This window comes from Engystomops pustulosus, chromosome 4 (assembly GCF_040894005.1).
Source record: "Engystomops pustulosus chromosome 4, aEngPut4.maternal, whole genome shotgun sequence".
NCBI classification, from domain to species: domain Eukaryota; kingdom Metazoa; phylum Chordata; class Amphibia; order Anura; family Leptodactylidae; genus Engystomops; species Engystomops pustulosus.
The window spans coordinates 47,492,224-47,514,356 of NC_092414.1; the positions used below are offsets into that span (position 1 = coordinate 47,492,224).

At 40.1% G+C, this 22,133-nt stretch overlaps 1 protein-coding gene across 9 annotated transcripts in view; it reads left to right on the forward strand.

Moving 5' to 3' along the window:
- Nucleotides 1-22,133, forward strand: part of TCF7 (transcription factor 7) — a 119,257-nt gene that overhangs the window by 80,353 nt on the left and 16,771 nt on the right. For 6 of the 9 annotated variants that reach the window (XM_072145824.1, XM_072145825.1, XM_072145829.1 and 3 more), the window contains exons 5-7: nt 4,960-5,050; nt 13,669-13,755; nt 20,892-21,002. In XM_072145824.1, the coding sequence (XP_072001925.1) occupies nt 4,960-5,050; nt 13,669-13,755; nt 20,892-21,002 (289 nt within the window). The remainder of the gene's footprint in view (nt 1-4,959; nt 5,051-13,668; nt 13,756-20,891; nt 21,003-22,133) is intronic. The other 3 variants (XM_072145826.1, XM_072145827.1, XM_072145833.1) reach the window with 1 other exon arrangement.

Genomic DNA, 22,133 nt, shown 5'->3' on the forward strand with positions numbered 1-22,133 from the left:
ACGGGTCAGGATACAGATCAGTTTTCTGCTAAATTTTCCGTTAGCACCTTGGTGATGGAATACAGTTCATTAAAGCGGTGACCAAACATAGGAGAAATTGAAAAAGCAAAGGAAGAATTTAACAAGAATTTAACATCTTTTTACAGGATATAGGAGATATGTAAAGACTGGGATACCCCTTTGTTGTCCAATAATGGTACAGTAAAGTATTTACTGTCACTGCTTAGTGGCCACATTTTTGTTTTTCATGAGAACCATCACTCTACCAGCTCCAGTCAGTCATATAATTAAAATCAAATCTTGTACAGTACACATGCACATTATCTCTTGCTAATCCAAACAGAGTGATCAGCCTCTTCCCGATGTAGCTGTACTCAACACTCTGAGACATTAGGCCGTAACAGGGTTGTCCACATTCAGCAAATAATTGATATGGTTTGAATAAGGAAAAGTTATACAATTTTCCAATATACTTTCTGTATAAATTCTTCACATTTTTCTAGATCTCTGCTTGCTGTCATCCTATTGGAAGCTTTTATGTTTCTAGTTGATGGTAATCTGCCCATGGTTACACATGTGAAGGGCTCGTTATATCACGCAGCTCTGATAACTGTGTGATATGAGCTAAGCACGTGTGTGACCATGGACAGATTTTCTAGTAAACCTAGAACCTTTCTATAGCAGGAAAGCAAGCAGAGATCTATAAAACAGTGAGGAATTAATACAGAAAATATATTGGAAAATTGTATAACTTTTCCTTTCACCAAATAATTGATATGGTTTGAGTAAGTGGACAACCCCTTTAAGGTCCTCACATAGCATAGATGGCTTTTGGCTGATGTTTGCAGCTTTGTTTGCTGTAGACTATCAGGGATACAGACCTTTCTCGTTTGAACCTTTGAGCAGAAACCATGCTAAAAATAGAGGGTGAGTAAGAAGATTGCATATGAGTTTTATTTAAACCCTGTATTCTGCTTGCTTCAAAAATCTCAATCTGGGAACCTAACAAAGAACTATTAAATATGTAAAAGAAATTCACAGCAGTAAGTCTTTAACTTGCATCTGTGACTCATATCATAATTAACAAAAAAAAGGATATGAATTTTTCCCACCAGATACTGAGGTGGTGTAGGAATGAAAGTAAATATGGAGGGAGTAAAGCCAACAGCCGACACATTCAAGACGTCTCAGAAGGTCTTGATGAAAACAGTTCTTTATTGATGGTCATACAGCAGATAAGTGCATTAAAAGATCTAAGCGTAAGGGATCATTACGAAGATGCTGGCATTGAAAAGCAGAAGTCTTTTATTGTGCCTTATCTACTGTATAACCGTATAACTTCATTAAAGGAAGACCTGTTTTTATCAAGACCTTCTGTGGCATCCTGAATGTGCTGGGCTGTTATCTTTACTTGTTTGTGTTTGTCCGCTGGCTGCAGATTATTGCTGCATGCACTGGACAGAACGGACAGTGAAGTGGACTTCAGGTTTGTGGACTTAACACTGGATTGTGAATTAGGTTGTTTTTTTTAATATGGAGTATATTTTTACCCTATTTTTTTTTCTTCAATTTCCACAGTGTAAAATGATGTACATAGTTTTAGCCCACGCTGTTTAGTGCCAGGGCACATTTTTCCTGTGCACAGTTGTCCATCAAACAGTACATATTTGTATTCTTTTAACCCCTTAAGGACGCAGCCTATTTGCAGGTTAAGGCTCGCAACTTTTTTTTGAAATTTGACCAGTGTCTCTTCCTGTGGTAATAACTTTTGAACACTGTTACTTATCAAAGCGATTCTGAGATTGTTTTTTCCCCACATGTTGTACTTCATTTTAGTGGTAAATTTTGGCTGATAAGTTTTGCGTTTATTTACAAAAAAAAAGGGAAAAAATGATGAATTTTTTGAAAAATTTGCCATTTTCGAAATTCAAAATCACCGCGTTTTCAGGCAGATAGATTTACCACCTAAATAACTTGCAGAATAACATTTCCCATTTGTCTACCTTACATTTTCATAATTTTTGAAATGTTTGGATAATTTATTTTGACGTCACGCGGCCTACAAATCGAATAGCGATTTTCCGTATTTTCGGAATTGACTATTTTGGGGATAAATACTGTTTGAAATCAAATTTTACATATTTAGCAACAAAACCCCCTATATAACCAACCCATTTTCAAATCTGCACCCCTCAAACTATCAGAAACAGCATTTACAAAGATTATTAACCCCTTGAGATCTTCATAGTAATTGAATCAAAATGGCGGTGAAATTTAGAAATTTCAAATTTATCAAATTTTGTCGGTTATACGTTCATTTAGCCCTAAAATTTACACATTTCCAAAAGAGAAAAAGAGAAAACTCACCATAAAATTTGTTCTACAATTTCTCCTGAGTGCAGCGACCCCCCACACGTGGCCGTTACTTGTGTTATGGGGGCACAGCGAGGCGCAGAAGGGAAGGAGCACCCTGCAGCTGCCAGGATTTTAGTTTTCTGGTTGCCCCCTTTTGAAGGCTATAAAATTTTCGCTTTTCCGTTATTTGGGCCATGTGACGGCATTTTTTTTGCGGGACGAGATGCTTTTTCCAGTGTTACCATTTTGGGGTTGGTATCACCTATTGTTGAAAATTTTGGAACTTTTTTTGAGGTCATGAGTAGAAAAGCATCAATTCTGTACTGGATTTTTTACTTTTTTTTTTTTCCGTGTTCACCGTATATCCTAATAATCCTGTTATCTTTATTCTATGGGTCGATACGATTACGGGGATACCAGACATGAATATTTTTTCTTATGTTTTACTAAATTTGCCAAATAAAACCCTAATGTGGGGAAAAAATCTATCATTTTTGCATCGCCGTCTTACAAGTGGCATAACATTGTTACGTTTTTGGCTACAGAGCTGGTTGATGGCTTGTTTTTTGCGGGACATGTTGTTCTTTGCAACAATATCATTCTGGAGTACATATGTTTTGTTGATCACTTTTTATTGCATTTTAAGTGGGATATAATAGGTAAAAATCATAATTTTTGGCGGGTTTTTGACGTTTTTTTTTTACGGCGTTCATCATATGGGTTCAATAGTTATTTAGTTTTATTCTATGGATTGTTACGGACGCGGTGATACTATATATGTGGGGTTTGTGTTATGATTTAGACTTTTTTGAGCGTTATATGTCTCTTTATATGTTTTGGGGCTTATGGGCATTTTTAGTGATTTATAAAGTAATTTTTTATTGAAAAACATTATTTTTTACATTTTTTTACATGATCCACCATGGGATATGAACAAGCAATCATCTGATTGCTTGTTCTTGATAATACTCTGCAATACTAATGTATTGCAGGGTATTATCAGTGCCAGCCTATGCAGATGCATAGGCTGACACTTTGCCTTTAAGATGACGTCACAGACGCCATCTTAAAGGTAAACCCTCCAGGCTTCTCTGGGGTCCCGATCGGACCCCAGAGGAGCCAAAACAGCGATCGGCCCCCCCCGAAAACGGTGCGGGGGGGCCGATCGTGGGGTAAAGACCCCCAGAAGGCATGTTAAATGCCGCGGTCGCGTTGACCGCGGCATTTAACGGGTTAAACACCCGCGATCGGAGCCCACTCCGACCGCGGGTGATAGCCGGGGATGTCAACGGTAGATTACCGTTGAAATCCCGCGGCTAACGATGCCGGTTCGGCTGCTATACAGCGCTGAACCGGCATCGTCTCTGCGCAGTAGCTGTACTGCGCTGAGCGCTATTCGCGGGACTCAGCGCAGTACAGCTACGGCGCAGAGCGCTAAGGGGTTAATCATATTTTTTCTACAATAAAATTTATTAACATTTGACTATTCGTGTTGTGGAGCCCCCTCTTTTTTGGTTTGAGTGTTCTCTACATATTCCACATAATTTACATGTGTTCTTTAACCCTAGCAATTCTACAGCAAAAATTTTCTTTTTTTAGTTTTTGTTATAATTTAACGTGTAAGGTAGTGCACCTGGAGTATGTATCAATTTCTAGTATTGATGGTTAATTTGCAAAGTCGGTGCATAAAGTCATTTATACAAACTTAGTCTAAGTTTCACATTGCTTTGAAGAGAAAAAAATGGGTTAATGCCCTTTCAATCCTTCTCTTATTTTCACACAATGGGGCAGATTTACTTACCCAGTCCCGTCGCGATCCCGTGGTGCGTTGTCCGACGTGGATTCGGGCCAGCCGCGATTCACTAAGCCCGTGCACCAGAGTTCCTGCATCCGTCGCTTCTGCGCCAAAGTCTGCCGGAGTTCACCTGCTTCTTCCAGGTGCACGTAAGTGCTTGATCTTGCGACACAATTCTTTTTTTAAATTCCGCGGTCCGAATTCGCCAGGTTGTCCGACGGCTAAACCCCCCCATTTCTGTCACATGCATGCTGGCGCCGGTGTGCCACAATCCAATCGCGTGTGCCAAAAACCCATAGCAATTCTACGCACATCCGAAATATTCCCGAAACCTGATGGAATTGCGGTCCCGCGGACCCTTAGTAAATAATCCCCATTATGTGTTATTTGTTTATTTTCTGGTGCCTTGTACAGTAGCAGCTTAGTTAATAAGATTTGACCAACAGCACAAAAAAATTAGCTATTGGAATCTGATTTTTGCTGTAGATTTATGACTCATCTGGATTCCAGTGTGGGATTCATCCATTGAAATAAATTGGATGATCTGGCAATACATCCCTAGCAAGCAATTGATATACTGTTTGCTAGGAAACTATACCAAGTCTTGTCTGATGTGGCTCTCGTGTCCGCTTGCCAAGATTGCTAAAAGTCACCTTTCCACGTGCTTAACGTATGCATTGTAAATGCAAGCTGTGCATACACCGTCATAAACATGGAAAAATAGAGCCTAAATATTGACAGCAAAGCTGTGTTCTGTTCATATTTCTGCATCTTAGTAAATGAAAATTTATTTTAATTTTTTTCCACAGGTGCACACAGACATTCCCAGACGCCAGATATTCAAGCATTTTACCCTATTCCCCCAGGAGGTGTTGGACAAATTTCACCTTCAATGGGCTGGTGAGTCTGCACTTCCCGATATTTTGTCTAACGGACTAAGTTAGTTTCTCAAAGTAGTAGTGTAAACTATTCAACATTTGTGAATAAAGGTTTGACTTTAAGACAGCGATGGATTTCACCCATTAAGATGGGTAAGTCACCTGGGCCAGATGGCATACACCCCCGAGTTCTACATGAACTATGTACCGTGATAGACAGACCATGTATTTTAATATTTGAAGATTCCCTGAGGACTGATTATGGTCCACAGGACTGGCGCATAGCAAATGTGGTACCAATTTACAAAAAAGGATTAAAAAGCGATCCTGTTAACTGCAGACCTGTGAGTCTAACTTCTGCCGTGGGGAAAATATTTGAGGGGTTTGTTAGAGATGCTATCCTGGAGTATCTCACTGTTCATAACCTTATAACCCAGTATCAGCATGGGTTTATAAGAGATCGGTACTGTCAGACTAATCTGATTGGCTTCTACGAGAAAGTAAGTTCCAGACTGGATTTGGGGAACGCTGTTGATGTTGTATATCTGGACTTTTCAAACGCCTTTGACACCATGCCGCTTAACCCCTTAAGGACGCAGCCATTTTGTAGCTTAAGGCTCAGCCCGATTTTTTTGGATTCTGACTTGCTTCGCTTTATATGGTTATAACTTTTGAACACTGTTACTTATCAAAGCGATTCTGAGATTGTTTTTTCCCCACATGTTGTACTTCATTTTAGTGGTAAATTTTGGCTGATAAGTTTTGCGTTTATTTACAAAAAAAAAGAAAATATGATAAATTTTTTAGAAAAATTTGCCATTTTCGAAATTCTAAATCATTGCGTTTTCAGGCACATAGATTTACCACCTAAATAACTTGCAGAATAACATTTCCCATTTGTCTACTTTACATTTTCATAATTTCTGAAATGTTTGGATAATTTATTTTGATGTCACGCGGCTTACAAATAGAATATCGCTTTTCCGGATTTTCAGAATTGTCTATTTTGGGGATAAATACAGTTTTGAATGAAATTTTACATATTTAGCATCAAAACCCCCTATATAATCTACCCATTTTCAAATCTGCACCCCTCAAGCTATCAGAAACAGCTTTTACGAAGATTGTTAACCCCTTGAGATCTTCATAGTAATTGAATCAAAATGGAGGTGAAATTTAGAATGGTCATATTGTTCCCTTATACGTTCATTTAGCACTAAAATTTACACATTTCCAAAATAAAAAAAAAAGGGAAAACCCACCATACAATTTGTTCTGCAATTTCTCCTGAGTACAAAGACCCCCCACATGTGGCTGTGACTTGTTTTATGGGGGCACAGCGAGGTGCAGAAGGGAAGGAGGGCGCTGCAGCTGCCAGAATTTTAGTTTCCTCATTGGCCCCTTTTGAAGGCTATAAAATTTTCGCTTTTTCGTTATTGGGGCCATGTGACGGCATTTTTTTGCGGGACGAGATGCTTTTTCCATTGTTGCCATTTTGGGGTTGGTATCACCTATTGTTGAAAATTTAGGAACTTTTTTTGAGGGCAGGAGTAGAAAAGCATCAATTCTGTACTGGATTTTTTACTTTTTTTTTTTTGGTGTTCACCGTATAGACTAATAATCATGTTATCTTTATTCGATGGGTCGATACGATTACGGGGATACCAGACATGAATATATTTTCTTACGTTTTACTAAATTTGTCAAACAAAACCCTAATGTGGGGAAAAATCTATCATTTATGTATTGCCGTCTTCCAAGTGGCATAACATTGTTACATTTTTGGCTACGGAGCTGGTTGATGGCTTGTTTTTTGCGGGACATGTTGTTCTTTGCACCAGTATCATGTCTGAGTACATATGGTTTTTTGATCGCATTTTATAGCATTTTTTGTGGGATTGAAAAGGTAAAAATCATAATTTTTGGAGGGTTTATAACAGTTTTTTTTTACGGCGTTTATCCTGGGGGTTCAATAATGATTTACTTTTATTCTACGGGTTGTTACGGACGTGGTGATACTATATGTGTGGGGTTTGTGTTATGATTTAGACTTTTTTTTTAGTTATATGTCTCTTTATATGTTTTGGGGGTTTGGGGCATTTTTAGTGATTTATGACTTTATTTTTTTTATTGAATAACTTTTTTTTTTTTACTTTTTCACTTTTATACCATGGGACATGAACAAGCAATCATCTGATTGCTTCTTCATGATAATATTCTGCAATACTGATGTATTGCAGAGTATTATCAGTGTCAGCCTATACACTTGCATAGGCTGGCACTGTGCCAGTAAGATGACGTCACAGACGCCATCTTACTGGCAATTCTTGCAGGTAACTCTGGGGTCCAGATCGGACCCCAGAGTTGCTATAGCAACGATCGGCGCCCCCCGAAAACTGTTCGGGGGGGGGCGATCGTGGGGGAAAGATCCCCCAGATGCATGTTAGATGCCGCGGTCGCGCTGACCGCGGGTGTTACACTGGGGTGCCGGCCATTAGTTACAGCCGGCACCCCGTGTCTCCCGATGCCGGTTCGGCTCTGATCCAGAGCCGAGCCGGCATAAGCGCCGTGGCGGATATATCCGCCACTGAGCGCTAAGTCACTGCGCTCCGTGGCGGATATATCCGCCACGGAGCGTGAAGGGGTTAAAGGTTGGTACATAAAATGAGACTAGGGGAAAATCTGTGTAAGTAACTGGCTTAGTGATAGAAAACAGAGGGTCGTCATTAATGGCACATTCTCAGATTGGGGCCACTTCTTTTTAATATTTATGACCTTGTAGTGGGTTTACACAGTCCAGTTTCAATATTTGCAGATGACACTAAGCTTACTAAGCTGTGTAAAGTAATTAACACTGAGGTCGATATTTTAGCATTACAGAGGGATTTGTGGAAGCTTGAGGAGTGTGCAGAGTAATGGTTGATGAGGTTTAATGTAGATAAATGTAAAGTTATGTACTTGGCCAAGTATAATTTATGTTCTAAATAGTCACTTACTGGGTAAAACTGGAGTTGAAAAAGACTTATTGGTGGATGGTAAACTTAATTTTAGTGACCAGAGCCGGGCGGCTGCTACTAAAGCAAATAAAATTATGGGATGTATTAAGAGAGCAATAGATTCTCATGATAAAGTAATAGTTTTGCCTTTTATACAAATCACTGTACAGACCACACATGGAATATTGTGTACAGTTTTGGGCACCAGTGTTAAAGTACATAGTAGAACTGGAACGAGTACAGAGTAGAGCAACCAAGATTATTAGGGGAATGGGGGGACTAAAATACAATGACAGATTACAAAATTTGGGATTATTCAGTTTAGAAAAAAGACGACTGAGGGGAGGTCTCATTACAATGTACAAATACCTGAACGGGCAGTACAAGGATCTCTACAAAGATCTTTTTATACCTAGGCCTGTGACCAGGACAAGGGGGCATCCTCTACGGCTACAGGAGGGGCGGATCTACCATCAAAATAGACAAAAGTTCTTTACTGTAACAGTGAGACTATGGAACTCTCTGCCGCAGGAGGTTGTTATGGCGGATTCTATGTACATGCTCAAGAGAAGCCTGGATGACTTTCTGGAGAGAAAAAATATCAGGGGTTATGGGGAAAAAACATTTAATTCTTTAAAGGTTGGACTTGATGGACTTCTGTCTTTTTCCAGCCTTATATACTATAATACTATGATAGATGGAGTAACTGTTGGCAGTTACGGGCTGCCAATAAGAGTGGGTCATGAACCTCAAGATCCCGTGCCAGGGATGCATTTTACTTGGCCGCACCCTTTAAAGTTTTTCCTGGCGATATTGCCCACTACAGTGAGAGTTTGGGCATGGATCATATTCAAAGGGCATCTACCACCAGGATGAAGAACTGTATGCAATTGAGCCTGAAGGGCTCCGAGCTCTATAGGTGATAATGGAGCCTGGAGCCCCTCAGGCTCATTTGCATACAATCTTTCATCCTGGTGGTAGATGTCCTTCAACACTGTACCCGACAAGTCGGTAATAGATTCTTGCAAGCCTCTTATGCGAATATTCGCCCTCCTCGAGCGGGTTTCAAAGTCCTCTAGTTTAAGCTTAAGCAGGTTGAGCTTATAAGCATTGTCCACTATAACTATATCCACTCTCCTATCTGCCTCAAATGCATCAGCAAGGTTGTAAGTCCTAGTCTCTACCTCCGCCACTCGCTAACCCAGATCATGTTCCTGTTTGGCATCATTTGTGAAAGAGACGGCTGCTGGTGGCCATCTTTCTGTCTGGGCTTCGGCGGCATTTTCCCCCAGGGTATGGTAGCAGTTTTGGAGTAGGCTTGGCTTTGGAGTAGGTTAGTTTGCCGAGGCCGACATGGAACTCTCATCACCTGTTTCTGCCTCAGTGAGCCGTGCACAATCGCCCCCCAAGTTATGGATTTTTGAAGGAGTTGGGGAAAAAATGGAAAAATAGAGGAAAGGGGTTCCGAAAATTCATATTAAATAAAAAACCTCCATAGAAGCAATTATAGTTACCGTAAGTTCTAGACCTGATTATATTAACAATTGGAATGGCATTATGAAGATGTTAATGAATTTATAAGTTTCCAGAAGCAATAATAGATGGCATAATCTAGTGTACTTAGTGCTTCAGTATTAGTGTTCCTAAAATTATTATATAAGTAATTTTATTTTATTTATATTTTAATAAACTGAAAAATGGATAATGAAATGACTGGAACATTTTTGACATTAGAGACATTCTTTGTGACCGAGGGTCAATGGTGCCTGAATGTCCAGGTCAATTTTTGCAGCTCTGCTTTGCTCTTATTTAAATGATAACATAAGATGTTATCATTTAAATAAGAGCAAAGCAGAGCTGCAAAAATTGCAGCAAATAAATAATAAAACAAATTTTTGTTTTATTTTTTTCATGACTTTTCCAGACTTTAATTTGATGCTTCCTTCTTATCCATCAACTCTGATTTCCAATTGCAGTAATTAACGTGTCAGAGTTGTTTAGAGTAAAGGTGTGAAGGCCTTAATTCTTTTGTGTTGTAGTACTTTGTCCCATGGAGTTACAAATGTCACTGCTGGATTAATTTTGCAAATTTCTGTTCTGCTTCGGGGACGGAATGTGGAACTTCAAAGGAAGCTGATGTAATCGCCCCAACAAATACCCGAACACTTCCATACAACACACACAATTAAATTTTAAGTATTGTGGGAGTGATGGATGACAATTTATAAAAGAATGGCAATCTGAACTGGCCATAATTAATGGTATTTAGGAGATATAACTGTTGCCCACAATGTAATTTTTTGTGAAAGTGTTCATGTATTTGGATTTTTCTTCATTGTGAAAAGATGGTATTGTTGCAGGGCTAATGCTCACTACAGTGTTTTTGTTACTAAATATCAGGGGTGTAACTAGGAGAGGCTGGGCTCCATAGCAGATTTCTTTCTGGGTACCCCATTCCCTTAGAGAAATACATTTGTAAACTTTTGTACAAACATGTTTATGTTTATACACAGACACGAATTTCTACAAAGTATATACAAACTCAAGTTCTACAAATATATTTATTCAAACATACAATATATATAAATCATATACACACACTGGGGCACATTTACTAAGAACCATGCGTCAGTTTTCTGTCAGACTTTGCACATTCTTTTAGGTGCAAACTGCTTGCACAGGTATTTAAGAAGTGTCCGAGACACATATGTTCCACACACGCACTATTCTAGATGTGACACAATTTTCTGCATTGTAATGGGGGTTCTGGTGCTCAGTCGGACCATGCGCTACATTTGTCATCCGGACCACAGATTGATTCTCAGTACCAATGTTTACTGATGATGTTTTGGTCAATTTTGAATGGTGGTGCTTTCACACTCGTGGTAGCAAGAGACGGACTCTATAATCGACACAAGTGGCTCAGGTGGCTCATTCAGCATGGCACATCAATGCAAGCTGTGGAAAGAAGGTGTGCTGTGTCTGTTCGGTAGTGTCCGGAGGGTGGAGGCACTACCAGGAGACAGGTCAGTACACCAGGGGATGTGGAGGGGGCCTGTAGGGGGGTAACAACACAGCAGCAGGACTGCTGCCTCTGCCTATGTGCAATGAGGAACAGTAGGAGCACTGCCAGAGCCCTGCAGAAGACCACAAATGTGCATGTGTCTGCACAAACGGTTAGTAACCAACTCCATGAGGACACAATGGCCACAGATGGGGTCGGTGCTTACACACCAACACCGTGCAAGACACTTGGCATTGGTAAACACCAGGATTGGTAAGTTTTGCCACTGGCGCCCTGAGTTCTTCACAGATGAAAGCAGGTTCACACTCAGCACATGTGAGTGAAAGTGTATGGAGACGCTGTGGAGAGCAATTTGCTGTCTGCAGCATCCTTCAGCATGACTGGTTCAGCCCTCCATGTGCTCACCAGAGGTAGCCGGACCCCTTGGGAGACCATATGCTCGTGTGGTTGGCCCTAGGTTCCTCCTAATGCAGGATAATGTTAGACATGGCTGAAGTGTGTCTGCAGTTCCTGAAAGTTGAAGGCATCTATGGACTGGCCCGCTCGTTCCCCAGACCTGAATTGGATTGAGCATATGTGGGACATCATATCTTGCTCCATTCACCAACGTCACTTTGCACCACTGACTGTCCAGGAGTTGACAGATCCCTCCGGAGACCATCCACAACCTCATCGGGAGCGTGACGAGTTGTAGGGAGATCGTACAGGCACGTGGAGGCCACACACAATACGGAGACTCATTTTGTCTTGTTTTACAGACATATCAAAGTTGGATCAGCCTGTAGTTGTTTTTTTTTATTTTTTTTTTGTTAATAAATTAGATTTCTATTGATTATTGATTACTCCTCTGCTGAACTTTTGCTTTATTTAATTCATTCAGATCTAGGATGTTTAATGTTTTATCATAAAAGTAAAGCAATTTTTCACCCTGAAACAGCACACTATAGTGGATATTATTTTAGTCCTACTGATGAACTGGCATTGTGTAATTAAAATCCACATCATACAGCAGCAGCTGTATGTGAATATGTGAATTGTTTGTGAATCTCTTCCACTTGCTGTGTAAAAAGCTGTGCAGTATTTGAAGTGGAAATTGAAATTGGTGAAAGCCGAAATTGTGATGATTTTAGTGAACTTTTTATTTACTGCCTAGTCATATCTTCTTGTGACCTGAATGTCCAGGTCAATTTTTGATGTTCTGCCATGCACTTCTCTAAATGACATGCTTTACATATCATAACAATTTTTAATTTGGTTTTTTTTCATGACATGTGAGACTTAGCTTGAAGAGATAGTTTATTATTATTTTTTTTCTTTATTAAATTTGTCAATAAGTAATTTACTACAAATGTAGCTTTTTGTCATTTTTCCAATTAAATTTTTTTAAATAAGCAGTAACTTTTACCAAAATATGTTATAAATATGTACAGCATTATTCCATCACCCTTTCCTAGGTTCAGATACTGATGCAGTGGGTGCATGTACTTCTTCATGCACCCTCTGAAGGATACTGAAGGATAAATGGATCATCAACAGTCACAGCAACATTTGTAGAGTTTAATGTAGAAAGCACACAAATAAGCCTCATTTCATATCTTTATTACACCTTTAATTATTTTTAGCCCAAACCAACTGCGCCTAAGTTTCTTCCAGAAACCTTGCTGTAGGTCTCTGCCGGACTTACCGACCTAAACTGACATGCTGTCCAGTTGTCGTGCCATTGCTCAACAGACATCCACAGTGGGTTTGTCAGAAAACTGAATAACATCATAAAGAAGCTCTCCCTGTCTTTTTTATCTAGATCACATTTCTGGATGATGCCACTAGGCTAGGGATTTTTTTCTTTAAATGTCTTTAAAGGAAACCTGTCACCAGGGACCTCATTTTTACTAAAGACAGGTTGCAAAAGCCTACTACAGCTGCATCTGCATTGCGAAGATGCCTTTCTGCCTTTTCTAAGCATTTGCAGTACAATATAATTGTGTGTTATAACTTGCCTTGCACCTGACTGAATCCTCTGTTTAGTCCCAGTGGTTGGCTTTGGTTTGGATGCGTTTCAAAAAACAACACGTGGCCCCCACCATTTTACTCCTGTAAAGCTCCTCCCTCCACTGATGTCAGTTCACTAAGCCATGAGCTCTGTGAAGGAGCAGGAGGGAGGAGCTAAACAGGAGCACAAAGGTGGGGGCTAAGAAGTGAGCGATTTTTATTTTTTCACACATTATATGGTAATGCAAATACGTAAATAGTGTCTTTAGTAAAAATGAGGTCCCTGTTGACAGGTTCCCTTTAAGATGATTAATAAGGTACTTGTAGTCATTTATTAAGTTAATTTCTACTGACTGGTAGAAATATTAAACTGCCTTCATGAGTTTGTATGGAGTATTCTTTACTGAAAACTGGTAACCTCATCTTTAAACTACTTTTAGATTAAGGTATAAGCATCAGAGTTAAAATATTTCAAAATAATGATTCTGTATTCAGAAAATGGGAAACAAATATTTCCATTTGTTTTTAAGAGTAAGTTAATAATATTATTGTAAAATCATTAGTTTAGAATGAATAATTTAAACTTGAGACACCACATTGACTCCATGGATTGTTTTCTCCCACTCACAGGCAAAGTCAGCCTGTATATCCTCTAGCTTCTTGTGGATTTAGACAACCTTATTCAACCGCACTCTCTTCAGGTGCATCATACTCCAGGTGAGTATCAGACCAGTGAGACCGCGTCTCCCTGTTTTCACTGCTTTGCAACTTCCAGTTCTCCAGCTTTTTGCCCTTCTCATCCATCCTGCAAGTTGTACTTGAAGCCGCCTTTCCAGCTTTTAATTGTTGCCTTTGTCTCTTCTTTATGTCCTGGAAAATGTCATGGTTGAGATTCTCTTTGCAAATATATAAGTACAGCAGAATAAACAAGCTTTCCAGCATTCCCATGCAGATTGTATGTTTTGTGTGTTTCTACATATTGACATTTCGCTTCTATTCTGGGTTGTTTCCGATTGATAAAGCCTAAGGCAACCTATACCACTTGTGTGATTGTACAGGAAGCCATGAAATAAATAGTACTACTTTGAATTAGCAGAATAGGCGATTGGATGAACGGGGGGGGGGGGGGGGGGTTCTATGTGGCTAAGCTCCAAAATAAAAAATGCATAAAACACTTTCAACTTGGATATTTTTTTCCGGTTTTCGTGATCAGATCCAGGATTATATCTGTAGATAATTAAGTAAATTAATGAATTCATTCATTAATGAATGAATGTCTAGTATAGACAAAACATTGTCTAATATATTATGTATGTAATGTATGTACAAAGTGGCATATTTTATTCTACTACATGGTTTAAGAAGAGACAATCTGGCTATTGCACAGCAGTGAAACTCAACCCATAGGTGGTGTTCAACAGCTACATAATTATATAAATAAAAAGTAGGTTTGGAATCTGTTCACAATGATTACTTTCAGCTTTAAGGTTTCCATGGATACAGACTAAAACAAACCCTGTGCAGTCTGGTCTTGCATTCATACAATGTTTGTAGTTTGTATATTGTGGTATCATATTGGTCTTAACTCCTATACAATGTGGTACCAACAACATGTAATGTTACTGAAAAAGTTCAGAGTAACTGACCTTATGTCTCTAAATATTTAGCTGGTCTATCATTTATGATCATAAATCTTATTAAAGGTTTTTAATAGGAAAAATGGCAGTGTTTATATTTTTTTAGAAATTATCTGTTTATAGGTTAAAATATTATTCATTATGTTGTGATACACTGTGAAGGTGCCCTGGTTTATCGTGCTTGGTATTGATGGTATATTTTCTTTAATGTTAGAGGCTGAGATCACCAAAAGGAAATTTGGTGCAATGGCAGGGATGGAAGCCCCCGGCTAATTTTGATTGAGACAATGGGGCACTAAAATTATGGGGGGGGGGCATTTATAACCGGAGAGAGCACTAAAATTTAGAGGGCCCGATTTATACAGAGGAAGTAAAATTATAAGGGGGCAAAGATATAGGTGAAAAATTATGAATCAGGAACATATTGGGGTGATTGTGTAGGTTGTAAAATTGCAGGAAGAATTATGAAACCCCAGGAGCCAAAGTTTACTCTGTAGAGTTATGGCTAGAAGTCCTGGCAGGGTGGGTTGAATAGAAAAGATAAGAAAAGACCTCCACCACAATCAGAGATGTTAATTGAAAGTAAATTAATTTAAAGAGGACCTGTCAGGGCGATGTGGGACACTAAACCATAGGTCCATAAGGCTCTGTGGAGGGGGTATCTGTCCCATAGCGCTTTGTTTGAGCTCTCTCTGCGACAACTGTGAAAAAAAAGTACATTTCTATACTTGCCTGGAGGTGGGACCATTTAGACACCCATTTCTGGTGCTCCCCATGCCTGTTCAGTAATCCAAAGAAACTGGAGCAACGGGCGCTCCGGACCAAGTTAAGTATACAAGTTTTTTCTTTTACAAACTAAAGGGTGATTTGGGACACTAAACAATAATGATCCATAAGGATCTTTGGGTGGTTTAGTGTCCGAAATCACCCTTGAAAGTAATGTAATGGAGGATATAAAAATATTTTTGGCTAACTGGAAGAGTCTGAAAGATGAGGGTATAGGCTGGAACGCATTGAAGGCATACCTAAGGGGGTCGATAGGGGGCTGTATTGCACACTTCAGGAAAAATGGTGGGTGCAAAAGTACAGCAGGTAAAGCCAGTGTACTGGAGCTTGAAAGATGATTTTTGGCAGACCCAACTGAAAATAATAACAATGAATGGGTAGAGGCTCAGGATTGCCTGAAATTTCTCTGTATGGAAAAAGTGTGATTGGTATTGAGAGGGCAGACCCAGAGGTCTGTTTTAGGTCACTACACCTATACCTGGGAAGAGTGGCATCAATAACTAAATCAGACACCAAGGGAGTTGATTAGTGCAATAAGAGCAAGGAATTTAGTGAATACTTTTAAGAAATATATATACTCCTCTGAACTTAGGAACTTGAAGCTAAGAAAAAAGGGGAGGTGCTGGTCAACATCTCAATACTAAAGATGATAGTTAAGACGCAATAATGTTGGATAGTCCAATTACCATAAGTTATATGCGGGAAGCATTGCAAAATTTATCTAAGGGGAAAGCAGTAGGGTCAGATGGGATCCCTCCAGAGGTATACTTAGAATTATCTGAGTTGCTCCTACCGGTATTGTTGGGTGTTTACAACTTCTCTCTAGATAAAGGATTGCTCCCCAAATCCATGAGAGAGGCCCTTATTATTCTACTGTGAAAGGAAGTGAAAAATCCACAAGAACTGGAGGCTTATATACTGATCCCCCTGCTGAATACTGTCTAGAAGCTGCTAGCAAAAATTTTAGCAAACAGGCTTCAAAGGGTCGGTGAGGCACGAAAATCGTTCGGGATTCATGGCGGGGAGATCGTTCAGTAACAATATTTTAAACACATGGTGGAATTTACAGACACCATGTGAAGTTGGATGCAGGAGAATGTTGGTCTCACTTGACGCATTTGACCGTGTCGAGTGGGATTATATCTGGCCAGTGCTTAGTAGGATGGGATTTGGTCCTTACTTTATCAACTGGGTTAAAATCTTGTACAGAGGGACATTGGCCAGAGTGAGCATTAATGTCAGGGCCTTGGAGCCATTAAGCTTATACAGGGGGACAAGGCAAAGGTGCCAGGCTGTTATTTGCGGTATCACTTGAACCCTTGGCATGTTTACTAAGAGAAAATAACCTGAAAAGGGGGTTTGTTGGAGATTCAAAAGAGTAGAGGCTGCAGTTATATGCGGATTAATTGTTGTAAATCCTCATACCTTTTATTGGATTCCCCAGATGAGGAAATAAAAAAAATCCTGTTCAGTTGAAATTGAGATACTTGGGTATTGTGATCAGTAAAGACTCGAATGAGTATATGAATCTAAACTTCAAACCTATGCTGGACAACATTAGACTTGAGGTGGGCATATGGAAAAAAAATGAATTTAACGATGGCAGCAAGGCTCGTTTTCTGCAAAATAGTGATATTGCCACAGGCCCTCTTTGTTTTGCAAAATAGCCCATTAGTAATATCAATAAAAGGGTTTAGGTCACTAGAAAAGGTAATAAGGGATTTCATATGGGCGGGTAAGCGGGCACAGATAAGTCTTAATAAGTTATATGCACCAATTGAAAAAGGAGGATTGGCGGTCCCCAATCTTGGTAAATATTTTGTGGCTGCACAGCTACAGAATTTCACTGATTTGTGATATGGTTAAAATCATAAATACACTTAAGCACAATTATGATTATCATGAAGGTTTGAATATAAATATTATATAAGTGTGTGTGTGTAATAAATATATATAATATATTTTATGCTAGAACATAAGTAGCATACATTTGTAGTGCTAGGTTGGCCAAAAGTATTCAAAAAGTCTATCCTGGCATGTTTGAATATATGGAGCTTATTGGAAACTAGGGTCATGGTTAAAAAAGAATTTGAGGAGCACTATTCATTATTTACTTTTAAAGCAATGGATATGGGGAAAAAACAAAAATGGATCTAGGATGGAAAAGTTTTTTGCACCAAACACCACTTTGGGGAGAAGGGGATTGGACACTAGCCCCGATTGAAGGGTTCAGGTTTTGGTAGGTAAAGGGGGTGAAATTTGTACATCAAATAGTAGAAAATAACAGGTTAAAAACATTTAGAGGAACTGTCATCACAATTTGGAATTGGAAAGGGGGACTCACTACAGTGTGCCCAGCTTGGGTGTACCTTCAATGCTAGGGTCGATTTTAAGGTAGCACAACATCTTCTCCTTAATGTAATAAGAGCTCAAAATAAGTCGAAGGGTATGATGTCCAAATTTATGTTAAGTACTAGATAGTAGAATATTAATAGGAAATGCCCCATATTGCTATGAAAAATGGGGAAAAAATATATCCCGGGTCTATCAGAAGAGGAGTGGGATGACTCCTTTGGTATGATTAAACGTACCACTAGGAACTTATCATATATGGTGCCTCAAATATTTTTGACACACATTAGTCCACATTATACTCCAAAAATTCGGAGGTCAGAAAAAAGGGAAATGTCCCATGTGTGAACTCGTGGATGTTGATTTAATTCACATGATGTGGAGGTGTACAAAATTGAAATGATATCGGTAAGACATAATAGAGGCTATAAAAGAGCGTAGTGGGTGTATAGTAATATTTGAAGCAAAAATTGTATTCTCGAAAAACCAAGATAGGAGTAATGGGCTCAAGAAAAGATATACGAGACGCAATGAAAGGTTTACTAATGGCACATAAAGTGATTCTATATATCTGGAAAGATCCAAGAGTGGAAAAGGATTCACCACTTTAAATAGTGAATCAATTATGTCACCTGTATCTTACAATTACTTATTGTTTAAAACAAACATTTTATATACAAAACAAACCTAAATTATAATCTTAATTAATTCTAATCAGTCCAACACTCAATGGACCCTTACAAAAACACAGCAAAATTTTAGTGTTTATTATTTTACTGTGAGGGCACCATAAGAGGGGAAGCTGTGTTCGGGAGGCAAAATAAGAGGGGGAGCTGCTGCTGGAGGGCACAATAAGAGGGGAAGATGAAGAGCCGCATATTTTGGCCCACTTTTCCCTGCTATGAAAGTTGGGAGGTGTATGTATATACAGTACAGACCAAAAGTTTGGATACACCTTCTCATTCAAAGACTTTACTGCATTTTCATGTTTATAAAAATTGGATATTCACACTGTATGCATCAAAACTGTGTATTAACACGTGTTTAATTATATACTTTGACAAAAAAGTGAACTGAAAATATGTCTTATATTCTAGGTTCTTCAAAGTAGCCACCATTTGTTTTGATTACTGCTTTGCACACTCTTGCCATTCTCTTGATGAGCTTCAAGAGGTAGTCACCAGAAAAGGTTTTCACATCACAGATGTGCCCTGTCAGGTTTAATAATGGGACCATCAGTTGTGTTGTGCAGAAGTCAGGTGGATACACAGCTGATAGTTCTACTGAATAGACTGTTAGAATTTGTATTATGGCTAGAAAAAAAGCAGCAAGTAAAGAAAAAAACGAGTGGCCAGTATTACTTTTATTTTTTGCTAGAACATAATTAGCATCCATTTGTAGTGCTGGGTTGGCCAAAAGTATTCTGAAAGGTTATCCTGGCATGTTTCTTATGCTATTTAATACAGAGCTATGCTGAAAACCAACATCAAAATGTAATTGCTCTTGACATACACCAAGCCTTAAATCCAGTAAAACCTCAGCCCAACTTTCTGGCTCTTTTGATGGCCGGATCTGGCTCGCAGTCAGGGCTCCTATCCAGGGGCTTAACTACAGCCATAGCAGCTACTACGGTGCCTTCCAATGACAGGGGCCCGTATTTGGCCGTATGTCCAGGGACCGTTATGCCCCTGGATGTAATCGGCAGAGCAGCAGCGCAGAGGTACGCAGGGTTAATTCTCCTTGCAGCAGCCTCCAACATGTGACAGAGAGGGAGGAGAGGAGACTGCCTGCAGCCAATCCCAGCACTGGATGTCAGCAGTGCGGGAGATTCATACTCGGGGAGAATGTCCAGCACCTGAAGAGGAGTCAGCAAACAGGAATCAGCCAGAGATAAGTCCTCCCTCCCCCAGTGTCTTCCTGTCACACTCTGCCTTAACCCCTTAGTGTCCTGTGTGCAGGAGTAGCTATGAAGCAGCCCTTCTGCATCATTCCCACATATCTTCCCCCACCACTGCATTTCTACATTAATGTGAGGTTCTGCAGCAGCTGAGACACGTAACAGCTAGAACCCAAGTCAAAATTGTAGTGCGCGTCAGTAATAAATGGGGCGCACGGTATGACTATGCAGTAACAGCCCCTTTTAGGTGCAGATATTTCTGTCTTGTGGGACACAGAGCAGCCGCCACACAAAACTGACACAGACACATTATAAATACATGTACAAGCTCCAAAGATGTTCTATCCAGTGCAAAGTCACCAGATAACTGGCACAGACATTTAAATAAACGTGTATTATAATGTTCTGCAGCAGTTGGCGCGTGTATTTGGATTTTCTGCGGTGGCTGGGCATGTAACAGGGGGGTTCTGCGGCGGCTGGTGTGTGTATTGGGGGGTTCTGCAGCGGCTGGCATGTGTATTGGGATGATCTGCAGTGGCTGGTGTGTGTATTGGGAGATACTGCGGGAGATGGCGCGTTTGTTGAGGGGTTCTGCAGCGTTTGGCACATGCGTTCTGCAGCACCTGTTCCTGCTTATCATTGACTTTAGGAAATTGAAGCTACAAGTTCCCTATGGGACTCGGCAGGCTCTTTTTTTATTTACTTTATTTAAGACCAACACTTTAAAAGGGCCACTGACAGAACAATGGCTCCAGCAGTCATTAGCACAGCAAGGAGTGTTCCTCCCCCCTGTACTAAGCCACCACTGGACCGAAACAATGGTAATTCCCTGTAAAAAAAAAATAATAAATTAAAAAAAATGGATAATTTACATATTTTACAGGGAATTACCATTGTTTTTGTCCAGTGGTGGCTTAGTACAAAGGGGAGGAACACTCCTTGCTGTACTAATGACTGCTGGAGCCATTGTTCTGTCAGTGTCCCTTTAAACACATTTGTACGGTTCTCACAGAATTATATTTTTAAAATATGTGGCGCTTATGGCTCTCTCAGCCAAAAAGGTTCCTGACCCCTGATCTAGAGTTTCAGCAAGTTTAACAAGTATGAACAGAATGTGTTTTATCTATCCATTTAATTTTTCTAAATGATAATTAATCTGTAGATAATGTTTTTATTTTCAGGTTTACCCATCCTCTTATGCTTGGCTCTGGTGTGCACACAACAGGAATCCCTCACCCAGCAATAGTGCCTCATTCAGGAAACAAGGATATGGAATGCTATGAAAGGAGCATGTGAGTAACCGAAAGAGCTTTAATTTTATTTATTTTTTTAAAAAAATGTTTTATGTAAATCTAACCCCTTAAAGGGAACCTACCACCACAAATCTACCTATAAAGGTAGATTGGGTGGTAGGTGGATCAATGGGACGTGAGGATAGCCCTTTTAAGGGCTAATCCTCACGTCCCTGCACTTTTTTAATAACTTTTATTAGGTATGTATTCAAATTTACTTATGCGGCTACTGGGGCGTGGAGTAGCCGCATATGAGATTACACGAGGCGGCTACTCCACGCCCCGGTAGCCACTTTACCCCTCCTACTCACCCATCTTCGGCGCGCAGCTCCGCGTAGCGCCCTCGTCCGGCGATCCTGCCGTCTGCGCATGCGCAGAAGAGCAGGCCCGCGCCTGCGCGGTCACTACTCCGAAACAGGCGCGGGCCTGCTCTTCTGCGCATGCGCAAACGGCAGGATCGCCGGACGAGGGCGCGCAGCTATGCGGAGCTGCGCGCCGAAGATGGGTGAGTAGGAGGGGTAAAGTGGCTACCGGGGCGTGGAGTAGCCGCCTCGTGTAATCTCATATGCGGCTACTCCACGCCCCAGTAGCCGCATAAGTAAATTTGAATAAATACCTAATAAAAGTTATTAAAAAAGTGCAGGGACGTGAGGATTAGCCCTTAAAAGGGCTATCCTCACGTCCCATTGATCCACCTACCACCCAATCTACCTTTATAGGTAGATTTGTGGTGGTAGGTGCCCTTTAATGACCACCCCGTCGTTTTTTACAGAGGTCATTAAGGGTGCTTCTTCTGATGCGCTGCCAGGGGTTGTTCTGCAAGTCATCACACCCCAGACCCAGGACTTAAAACCCTGATGCTTTTCCGATCCCGGGTGTTTAACCCCTTACACGCCGCAGTCATGCATATCCGCGGCATATAAGGGAATTCCCCCTGGATAAAGCTCCCTGCATCAGCAAGCTCAGTTACATTACACATTGCAATACATGTGATACACATGTATTGCAATGTGTAATGTAACTAACAAATGCCATTTTCTTCAATAGTGTTTTTTCTTGAGCAAAAATGAGAAAACCTATATAAATGAGCTATTACTGTAATTTTGGTGGACAAGAGAATGAAGAAAAAAT